The 12,208-nt window shown below is 43.2% G+C and overlaps 1 protein-coding gene across 2 annotated transcripts in view; it reads left to right on the forward strand.

Annotated features, from left to right (window-relative positions):
• Positions 1-12,208, forward strand: part of LOC130107129 (embryonic polyadenylate-binding protein-like) — a 38,664-nt gene that overhangs the window by 6,568 nt on the left and 19,888 nt on the right. For both annotated transcript variants that reach the window (XM_056273548.1, XM_056273547.1), the window contains exon 5: positions 1,117-1,211. In XM_056273548.1, coding sequence (XP_056129523.1) covers positions 1,117-1,211 — 95 coding nt within the window. The remainder of the gene's footprint in view (positions 1-1,116; positions 1,212-12,208) is intronic.

The following is a 12,208-nucleotide window of genomic DNA, read 5'->3' on the forward strand; positions in this document are numbered from 1 at the left end:
TGATGGGAATTTTTTCAAGATTCTTTTGTTATTTTCCGCCTTTATTTGATAGTGATAGTCAAGAGAGAGACAGGAAAGACACGGGAGAGAGGGGATGACATGCAGCAAAGGTCCTGGGCCGGATTCAAATCCAGGCCGCTGCGGTAAGGACTCAGCCTTATATGGAACACGCTCTACCAGGTAAGCTACCGGGGCACCCCGTGATAGGAAAATCTTAAGGTGATTTTTGTGATCAGCAGCCCAAAATCCATAAAATACACCCAAAAGTGTTCAGGAAGCAAAATCTTTGTTGTCCAGTCACACCTTGCTGAAGCCTCTGAAATTAAGCAGCTGATCGCTAGTAAGAGGTCAATTTATAGACAATGATTAATCATAAATGGTATAGTGATAAAAAAGTATGCAAATTTCTTATTATAATTTATCTTTTCTTCAGACAACTTAAAGGAATTGTTCAGAATTTGTCCATCCCTGTTTTATACTCCCCTGTCGTGTAGTACATAGATAAGATTCATTTTCAGTCATAATTTCTTGCTACTGGACATGCAAGTCCGATTACCATCTACAGTTCTATGCAGTTCATTGGGGACAATTTCACAATCATCATTCAGTGCAAGAAAACACTCCACGGTTCAGCCAAAGCTAACATGACGCTACCGCAGTCTCATTGCGAATTTGAGTGGGCATTTAAAAAAAAAATGTTTGGCTACAGTTGGTTTTGAAACCATGCTGCTTTCTGCAACACAACCTACAAGCAATTACCAGCAGGAAGTCACTCCTTTGCAGAACAGCAAAGCAAACATGAAGCGGGTATTTAACAATGAAAATGTCTCGCTGTTCAAATTTGCTTGAAATAAACTTGCTAGCTTTTGCTAAAGCTTGGAGTGATTTTTTGCACTGAACGAGGATTGAGGAGTTGTCCCCTTTAATTGCATTTAACTCAAGATGGCAATCTGGAGCTGCATGTCCAGTGTGAAGGAACGGATGACTGAAGGTGAAAATGAAAACTGCCTGTGTTCTTCATGAGTGTTCTTCATGAGTGCCGAGTATAAAATGGGGACGGATATGAAGAAGTTCGACCTGTTCCTTTAAGGTTGGTTTTTGTGTTCTGAATTGCAGGCAGGACCCTTAGTGTGCGAGTGATGAGAGACGAGAGAGGCTGTTCGCGTGGTTTTGGCTTCGTCAACTATCACAATCACGAGGATGCGCAGAAGGTAAAGGGTGTGCCTAGGTTTAAGTCAATTCTTCAAAACTTTTTTTTTTTAATCTTTTGTCAATCTGGAAGCCATAAATGTAGGAACTAGACAAATTCCATGATGCCAAGCAACTAAATATGGAGCTATCCCATTCACGGCGGTTATTTATGTCCCATCAAATGTTCTTTCCTTTTATGAAAGAAGAAAATAAATGAGAATAACGGCTCAAGGCAATTTTTCTGCGAAGTCGGTCTCCTTTATCTTTCCAGTGTCTTTTTCACTCACATGATATATTCCTAGTTCACTGGGGAGAATCTCAAGTTTTCCAGTTTCCCCAAAGACAACATATCCATATTCACAGTCAAACAGTTGAGTTAGAATGTACCGTCTGTCTTGGGAGAGAGATCTTTTTTCCCCTGTTAAAGTTTTTTTGTTTTTGGGAGTTGTTCTTATCCGATGCGAGGGTTTAAGAACAGGATATTGTGTTGCTGTAAAGCCCCTGGAGGCAAATTTGCGATATTGGTTTATATAAATAAAATGTAATTAATGGCTCTATTGAGGTTAAAGACCTTTTATCACAATTCACCACCAGTATATTGGATATGTCCCTAAGAAAAGCCGAAGCGGCGATGAAGCAAGACAAAAGCAGAAAGACAAACACTCTGAGCCCGACCAAAGCTAATACCAAAGCACCGCCGACATGGTTTCTTGAGGAAATGGATATAGCGATCAACAAAATTCAAGCCTTGTTGGACCACAAGTGGGATGTTCTATCTGACTCGGTGGAAACACTTATCAGTGACAACCGTGCCACTGGGGCAACGGGATAAAGAGATCAAAGACAAGCAGGTGAACTACATGGAAAGCTTCAATTTCGTACACCAGCATCTCGATGACTATAAAAAAAGACAGAGAGAAATTAACGATTTAAAAGAAAAGGTTGATGATTTGGAAAATGGCGAGAAGGCAATCTAAGACTGGTTGGCTTTCCAGAAGGAGTTGAGGGGAAAAATGCAATCGCCTTCCTACAAGAATGGCTCCCGAAAATACTAGGTCTAGAGACCGGGGCCTCAATTTAGATAGAGTGGGTTTACCGTACAATCCAGTGGCGTCCCGTTGAAGGTGGCTGCCCTTGGACCCTAGTGATCCATCTGCTTTGCTTTACAGGCGTGACGAAAATCCTCGACATGGCACGAAAGAAAAGATCACTCAAGTATGGTAACTCCGATATTATGATATTCAGAGATTTGTCCACTGCTTTCTACAAGAAATGGGAGGCCTTCACACCGATAAAGAAAAAACTGCATGACAATAACATTTCCTTCAGACTACTCCGTCCTGCTAACCTGGTCATGGATCTACAAGAGGGCAGATGCGCCTTTCCTCTCTGGTGTCAGCAGAGCATTACTTGGGAAAACACCACCCGGAAGTGCTGGCTTGATACTGTGACCCAGGAAAACAAGGACTACACCATGGATCATTCCCAGCCCCCTCCTCCCCCCTCGCCTCTCAAACTCTCATACCTGTCAACATTATAAGGCACACTGTCTACTATGGATGTTGTGTTGCTGTAAAGCCCCTTGAGGCAAATTTGTGATATTGGGCTATAAAAAAAAATTGACTTGACTTACTAGGAACGACTGGTTCCTTACCCCCCCTTCAGCTCATGTCTCCCTCTGCTTACTGGGTATGGATCCTCTGCTGCTGTTACAGCCCACCCCGGGCAGCGAAGAGCAACCCTATCCATCCATCCATTATCCAAACCGTTTATCCTGCTGTCAGGGTCACGGGGATGCTGGAGCCTATCCCAGCAGTCATTGGGCGGCAGGCAGGGAGACACCCTGGACAGGCTGCCGGGCCATCTGCAATTGCTGTTTTGACCAGCTTCAGCAGGAACAAAATGTACTCAAAGCGCACAGCTACTTCATCTAACCTGACTCCAGTTGAACGCCAGCAGCCACAGCCTGTCTCAAATAATTGCGCAAGTATTATTTGTTTTTTTCAGGGCCAATACCGATTATTGGTAAGTTATGGAGGCCGATAGCTGATATTTGGGGCCGGTCTTCAGTTGCAGTAAATGTAAAAAAAATAGAATAAATTGTGCCAAAATTTACAGCAACACAAACCCCAACCAAGACCGCCTTTAAATGAACATATGTTTATTTGAATTTTGTGTAAAACAGAAAGTATTTGGAAAAAAAAGTGCATGATGTTCAAGGCACTAGATAACAATCTGAGTGGAATTCTTTTTTTAAATAAAATTAAATAACTTCCAAAACATAAAAATGGAATGAATTAAACCGCAAGGACAGCAGGCAGTAAACTTTGATCAATAACTCCACATAAATTGGTTAAAGTGCTCCCAACAGGCTTTGACTGAACTGAATGGGGAAATGTACATTAGTGTCATTATTTTTCCTTATCTTTAAATAATAATAATTCTTTTTTTTGAAGTGTGGTTGTATGAGGTACTTATCGATAGTCAGTGTCTTACCTGCAGTAGATGGGATTCTGTGCGCTCCCAGTTTGGAGATTCAGCAGGAGAAGCAACTCCTTGCAAGCGCCTGTAAAATTGGTTCCACAGTCGGAACGGATTTGCTTAACAGGTCCTCGTATAGCAAAGAATCGCCGCAATGCATTTAGGAAACTGAATGTATCCATTGCCTCGATGAGCTCTATGTGCATGGCATGCGTGCTCATTCAGGTGAATAGTACAGCCCACCTTTTGCTGTTAGCCTGGCAGCCCAAGGGCCGAACACATCAAGTCCTGCATAGGTGAAGGGTGGCTCGGTGCTCAGAAGATCTGATGGTAGGTATGCCATCTTCTGTTCAACAGTTCTCCCACAAAGTTTGTTACACGCAACACTTTTAGTGGAGGATACGGTTACTGCATTTTTTTGGCCCCAACGATCCAGAATCCTGCTGTGTGGACAGACCCCTCTGTGAAGACACGAACTTGGTGCTTGACCTTTTTGTGGTAATGCCTCACAAGCAGTGTTGCGATGTGGCTGCCGCCTGGGATGATGAGAGGGAACTTTTCTCCTGTGCCGAGTGTCACATGGTTTAGCCTACCTCCTATTCTCAGAAGGTCCTCATCATCTACACGGGGGTTTAGCTTTCTCAGAGGACTGTCTTTTGAGATGGTTTTCCCAGCAGCCAAGCAGGTGAACTCTTTGCTGTAGGTCTCTCTTTGCACACACCTGATGATGAGAGTGTCTGCTTTTGACAGTTCTTCTGCCATCTGTGGCCTTTTGCACTGATGCCAGCCTCTACATGTCTCATGCTTGGCTTTAGCTGCACTTCTTTTGGGACTGAATAATGTGCGTCAGGGATGTTCTGGCTCACACCAGAGACTTCCAGGAAGAGAACCGTGCGAAGCAATGAGATCCCCGATTAGATGGAGGAACCGAGAGTAGTGACGTGAGAACACACCTCAGTGTTCGACTCTGGTTCGATGAGTCAATATACTCTTCTTCTGAAGTGGGCACTCCTTCAGGTAGGGACAGGGATGAGGGTCCTGTGAGCCATGTCATGCTAGCCAGCTCAGCTGCAGGTACAGATTGAGGGGCATGATCTGCTGAATTCTGCTCTGAGGAGGGGTTCCCCACATTCCATGGAGGGGGGTCCAGGGTGAATTGCTGCAACATATCCGTCACTCTCACATTCCTTGCACTTCAAGGTTACATTACAGTCCTTCACCAGGTGAGTAATAGAGGAGCAACATCTAAAGCAAACGCCATTTTCTTTCAGAAAGGCTTTGCGTTCAAGTGACTTGCTCCGAAAAACTCTATACTTTTTTAAGAGGATGGGGTTTTTGGTGGATAGGGCATTGTCTGTCAATGTCTACCTGCTTGCTACTTGAACTGTCTGACAGAGACGCAGATCGATATGATGCGACTTCAGTGTTGTGAGCAGAGACGTGACTTTTGACGTATCCTGATCTCTGTTCCACTCATTCAGGCTTCGATGGACCCATAGAGAAGCTGTAGGAACTGTTCGATGGAGCTGTGGGGGACGTTGAGAGAGTGAAGCTAGGGTCGTTTCTTCTGTGTGCTTCTTCACATATGAAGTTTGTGAAGAATGCAAATAGAGGAAAAGAGACATTGTGCTGCTCCTTGCACTGCGAGCCTTGAAGTAACCACCTCTCTTGCAGACCCAGCAGCAACTTCTCAACAATAGGGTTGACACCCCTGGCAGTGTCCAAGTATGAGAGCCCAGGCAAGTAGCCCTCAGAGTTGGCAGACTCTAACTCCCTCAACAGGTCTCCCAGCTCCCTGAGCTTTAAGGGGTCCTTGTGGTTGATTTTAGGAAAGTTCTCGATCCTCTCAAAGAGAGCTCTCTCAGTGACTTAAGGGGAGCCATATCACTCCTCTAGGGGTTCCCAGGCCATTCTTAAGCCTATGTCTGGGCTGGCGACATGCACAGAACAGATCCTTGTGACGTGCTCCGAGGATTGATTTCCTAACAGTTTTGATAAGAGGTCCAGCTCCTCGCTGGCAGTTAAGTTTAGTCTTGCAGTGACATTGAGGAAAGAGGACTTCCATGCCCAATAATTTTCTGGGCAATCATTGAACTTGATGAGGCCAGAATTCACAAGCTCTCGATGTACCAAGTATCTTGCCTGTCATTAATATGCAGCTGCAATGAGGCTCCGTTGAAGGAGGAAGAGTGCAGCCGAGCAGAGGGGAGGTTAGCAAGCGGGCGGTGACGAACTGCTGGTGTTGGCCTTTCAGGTTGCTGTGCCTCATGGTTGTCGTTGTCCCTTGTGTGTTGATGAACCACTGGTGTTGAACTCTTTGGCTGCTGTGCTGCATGAACATCATTCTTGGGTAAAAAGTGAGGAGCTCTGCTGTCGAGACCACGGGCATGTTCCTGCATATCTGATTGGACATCAGGTTTGATGAGAGGTGCTAGAGATGGCGTATATGGTTCAAGTACTTGGGGTTCTGCATCACTAGGATGTAGCTGGGGGTGGCGTTCGACATAGTTGTGGGTGCGCTAGATGGTGACACGGAACTGTATCGTGGTGACTCCTACTGCCCTCTCTCTCTACCTTTGATCCCTGCTGCTACCTCTCTCTCATGCTCCAATGCTAATAACGCAGCAGCTAGGTGTGCTTCTTCAATCTTTAAATCAGCTTCTCGCTGAATAAAAGTGGTGCAAGCACGTGCAGCTTCAACTTTAGCTCAAGCCTTGGCTGCGGCCCTCCTAGCTGAAAAAGATTTAGACGAGGTGTATGAGGTGGAGTATTGTAATCTTGATTCATGTGCAGGGTCTTGTTCTATGACACCACCATCATTGTTGAACAATTGTTTCAATCCAACTTCACTAGTCTGTGACATCATGAATTGCGGTGCTCCAAGGCTTTTGCGTGTGTGGGGGAGGAGTGCTTGCACAATATCTTATTTTTCTGATGCTGAAGTGCCTGCCGTGGAGATGTTTTTTTACTCTTGTACACAAACTAGCAGATAGCTAACATGCTTCAAGAGAAAGTCGGAGGCTGGAGTAAAGTTGAAGGCTCTTTACTGTTGTGGTCATTCTCATGAAAGGATAAATTTGTAAAACTGAAATGATACAGAAATTAACACAAATTACTGTATGCTATATAAATCACATTATACATCCCGAGACATAAAATTATGTAAAATGACAACAGGTTACAATGTACAAATATCCCATTAAAGTTATATGTAAATAGCTGTACATAACTTGTTAAATATCTTGCAAATAATGTATACAACCATCGCCAGCTTCAGAACACCAATAGAAACAACACTGGCATATTTGCAGCAGGAAACTATCAAATAGCTATTAGAACAGGAAACGCTATAGCCACCCATAGTTAGTCCAGCCCCGACTGCATTCACATGCAAACAAAACTAAATATTTAAATGCAACACAACAGAACACACCACATGACACCCACACACCACTCCGCTCAACTGTGAAAGTAAATATAACTCACAAGCCATGTTTTCCAGGGCACAGAAGAGCGAAAGGATAAGGTAACTGGAGCTGCAAGCTGGCCACGTGATGAACAACAAAAGCATGTTCTGATCTGAATCTCTGAAATGACCTTGCAGTGTCATATGATTACTCCTAAATGACCACTAGAAGGAAGAAAATACTAAAAATATATGCAAGTCCTTACAGAACACGACACTGTTCTATTCATATTACTTTGTATTATTATCCTCTTCTGGGTGGCACGGTGGTGCAGTGGTTAGTGCGGTCGCCACACTGCAAGAAGATCCTGTGTTCGAGCCCTGGGATAGTCCAACCTTGGGGGGAGGTTATCCCAGACAGTCCTCTGTGTGGAGTTTGCATACTCTCCCCGTGTCGGCGTGGGTTTCCTCCGGGTGCTCTGGTTTCCTCCTACAGTCCAAAGACATGTAGGTCAGGTGAATCGGCCATACTAAATTGTCCTTAGGTGTGAATGTTTCGTTCCTGTGATGGCCTGGCAGCCTGTCCAGGGTGTCTCCCCGCCTGCTGCCCAATGACTGCTGGGATTGGCGCCAGCATCCCCATGACCCTGAGAGCAGGATAAGCAGTTTGGATAATGGATGGATGGATTATTCTCTTTAGTGGTAACAACACCATTGATACAGATACACAGGAGAGTGCACTTAAAAGATTTTGTCATCTTTAGTTTTGTGCGCTGTCAACAGTATCTAGAATGACTTTGATTAGCATTTTAGTGTTCAGAGCAGAGGGTTGTCTATCCTTGTTATATTTTATTCAATTTGCCAAACGATATCGATCAGATTTTGTAGTCTGTGCGCACACACGTACATACACCAATGGTAACCCTGAAACCACAGAGATCCTTACATAACAAATCCCAATTTAACCCCTGCTGCTTGATACCTTTACCTTTGTAATGTGATGCTGTATAACAAGGTAATATACAAGTTGTGTGAGATCGAATGCCTTTAGCGATTATGTCACTCGTATCTTTCACTGTCTCTATTGTATCTGTTGAACTCATCCAAGTCAACCAATCCCACGACGTCACGGGTTACAGTACTGCAAGATGGTGGCACCCTTGCCACGAAAGATATAAAGGGGCTTCTTTTTTACTTTTATGTTGACATTTGTCATGTTTGTTTGTTGATTAGCGTGGAAATACTTTTTAGTAAATTATGTTAACTTGACTGCTTCATGTTCACTTTAAGTATCATAAATGACAATAACAAAACCAAAAAAATGACAGAGCCATGTCATTTTATTTTTCTATAAGGAAGTTGTTGAACACTGGGTATTGGGGTTGAACTGGGAAAAGGACTAGATCAATGGAGGGAACATCAGTGGCGAAAATGCATCAGCCTCCTAAAGAAGCGCTGGAGACAGCCCTTCTTGCTCTTGACCTTATGCTCGGTTCCTGCCCTGACCACCACCTCCTCTTTATCAGGGGAGGGTGTTCCTGCCCTGGCCTCCTCCTCCTCTTCATCAGGGGAGGGTGTTCTTGCCCTCGCCTTCCCCTCCTCTTCATCAGGGGAGGGTGTTCTTGCCCTGGCCTTCCCCTCCTCTTCATCAGGGGAGGATGTTCCTGTTCTGGCCGCCACCTCCTCTTCATCATGGGAGGATGTTTCCCCTTGGCCATCTCCTCCTCTGCCTCTTCATCCTCTTCTACAATAGCGGATAATCCTCTTAAATGATTTTTTCAAAGATTTTTTTTTTTTTGGCATATTTGGCTATGATTTTGTGATTACGTGGCATGTACCTGATAAATTTGGCTACTGAGGCGCCTGCCTTCTTCTCCTCTTCAACAGAGGAGGGTGTTCCTGCCCTGGCGTTCTCTTCCTCCTCATCGGGTGAGGATGTTTTCCTCTTAGATGAAGTTCTGTAAAGTACAAAACTCTTGTCATTCCACTCCTACCTAAAATGACCATGGGCGGTCAAATTGACGGACAGTTTTTAAACTCTCTGTTCTGTCAAGATAAATCCCCAATTGAGATATTAATACATTGCATATGTTAGTATGTCTGTTAGGAAACGACTGACACCAAAATTAACATTTTAACAACTATTTTTAAACAACTTAAACTTCAGAGAGACATGGTCGAACTTAAAGTGATACTGACATCAAAATCTGAAAATTCCAATTGATAGGCTATGTTCCGAGTTGGAATGTGACCACGGAGAAATTCAGTGGCCAAAACAGCTCATCTGCGGCCACTCGAGAGAGATCTGTGATTGACTGTAGATGGTGTCCATTGACAAATTGTGCCGGTGGATACGTAGACACCAGTCAATTTGCATATAGGGTTACACAGCCCTCTGTACTACGTATGAGAGCTGTGGATAACTGGATCCTTGTCAAACGTCACCGCGCTACCGCTCATGTTTAAAACCCTAAAATACAAACTTTATATTCACGTACCTGTGTGTTATTGTTGTTTGTAACAGATTTTGAGTTATGAAGTCAAAATACTCACCGAATTGTGATATTAATCGACGTTTATCGGTCAGTTATCATGTCGGCGGACATGAGCGGTAGCGCGGTGACGTTTGACATGGATCCACCCACCCAGGGAGATGGTAGCCAATAGCTTTGAATTCATAAAACCACAGTTATTTTCGGTTATGATTCAAACTCCCAGTGTTAAAAAATGTGTTCAGAAAGGGCATGTCGGTCTCTCTTTAATAACAAAATTGAAAAAGTGAAAATATTACCTGGAAAAACAAAACGGAAAACACATATTGCTAATCTAACAAATGTAATATAGCCTATAAAACGTGAAATTTAAAAAAAAGAACTGAAAATAAATATTGAAATGGTCCCAAACAATGACCAGAACTTAAAAACTACTAGAACGACCACGGTTTTTAAACTGTATATTTTGTCAAGATAAATACCTATTTGAGATATTAATGCATTACATATGTTATTATGTCAGTTAAGGAACTAACTGAAACCAAATTTAACATTTTAACAACTTTAATACTATTTTTCAAATAACTTAAAATGGCCGCTGTCCAACGCCTATAAATACTGCAAATGCCTTGGTGGTAGTCATGGTGCGTCTGTAACGGTGTCTGTACCCAGACATGCTGGCAATAATCAAAAATCAAGTTTAGACTATTTCTCTGCACTGGAGAACACTAGTTTTTTTTTACTAGAACAGAGCAATAAACTTCGTGAAGGAAATGATGTGACCAAAACATGTCATAAATAGTGACATGACGTGCACAATCGTGCACAAATTACATGCGGTCATTTTGACTGGTCATGGTCGTTTTAGGTAGATCTTATAACTTTTTTTTGTGCAATTGGTCTAAAACTTGTTTTAATGCAAATATATGCAATTTTAGGAGAAGTCATGGAGTGGCAGGTCTGTATCTTTTTTTTCTTTTTTTTTGACAGTTATTAAACTTTGAAAATTCAAAACGGTCATAATGACCGTCTTGGTCGTTCTAGTGTTTTAATACACTTGAATACATCCTACCGCTGTACACCGATTGTCTGACATTACTGCAAATTTATTTGATCCATTTCACTGAGACATGGTAAGGACGTATAGTGTGCATTGTTTCTCCCATCTACCACTAGATACAGTGATCATACCTGTCTGTGTCATCTCTACTGCCATCCATGGAACTCTCATCCTTTTTCAGGAGTTTTTTGTCTTTCTTTCATTTTCTTTATTTTTTAAGTTCTTTCTCCTTCTCTCTCTCTCCTGCTCTATCTTAGCCAAGTGTCTTTGCTGCTTTTTCTGCTTATTTTTCTCCTCCTTCTCCCTCTCCTTTCTTGGCCTGGAGTTTCTTCTTGTGCTCCCTCTGCTTGGCCAGCAAATCTGGTGCTTGGAGCTGTGTCTCCTCCTCCTGTTTGAGCAGAGCAGAACATCTCGGATACAGCCTGCTGCTCTCAGCTCCTTTTCAACATCCCCCGAGCTGCCTGAAGGAGGCAGGTCCTTCTCCCTGCGACGAAACGCTTCTCGACGGTCTCTCTCCTCCTGCGACTTTTGGAGGTGCATATTTAACTTCTCAACCTGAAGGAGGGTGACCGTAATCTCTCATTCACACTTCTCCTTGGCACAAATAGCGGCCCATATCTCTTCATCTTTGACCAGACACTCAGCCATGAGGGTGTCATTCTGAAAGAGAAGTGTGTAGCGGACCCTATGGAAATAATTCACCATAATTGGTTCTGGTCGCTTTAAGAAAGTTTTTCTGGGTTGACTGGGTGAGCTACAGCGATGATTGGTTAAGGCAGCAGCATGTTGCTCGGGCTGTTGGTTTTGTATACAGAGAATAAAAGATGCACATGTTCATGTAGTCAATGAGAGAAATTGTCCGTCTCTCCTGTAATTCCTACATTGGTGACCCCAACGTTTGTCTGCTGTACGTTTCCAGAGACAACTCTTCATGAACATGACGACTAATGCAGTCTCTCTCAAGCTGCCAGAGTTCTGGGAGGAATCAGCCTTGGCTTGTATTTAATATTACAGCCATATAGAGAGATTGAATGTGTTCGTTGCACAAACCTTAGACATTTTAAAACGATAAAAAAAACAAAGTAAACAGTTTTGACTACCTAGGTCAGCGTTATGTCGGCATCATTGTTTTACTGCTAGAAGGTCCATCATAAATTGACATTTTTATCAATCTTTTTAGCCACAACTTTACATTACTTTTAACTTTTAACAACTTCAATAGCTTTTGGTAACTTTTAATTGATTTTATGGTTTGCTTGTGCCGTTTTCTAGACTTTATCGGCTCATCAATTGTTGCACGGACTTGGGATTGCGCTGGAGTCTCCAACTGTAGTGCTTTTACTGTGTGTGGCAAGAACTGTATGGACTCAGCACTCTACCGTGGCCATGATTGGCGATTTTGTTTGTTTGTGCTTCCTTGCAGAGCTTTTTTTCTGATTTCTGGAAATACAGCCGTGTTCCAATTTTCAGGCTTTGGGAAAAATGCCTCCCCTCTCTTCTCCCGCCACTGAAGGCACCAACTGTGCCACGCTCGGTCAGAAAATCGCAGACCTTGAAAAAAGAATCTCTATGCTTTAC

Source organism: Lampris incognitus, chromosome 2 (genome assembly GCF_029633865.1).
Source record: "Lampris incognitus isolate fLamInc1 chromosome 2, fLamInc1.hap2, whole genome shotgun sequence".
Lineage (NCBI taxonomy): Eukaryota > Metazoa > Chordata > Actinopteri > Lampriformes > Lampridae > Lampris > Lampris incognitus.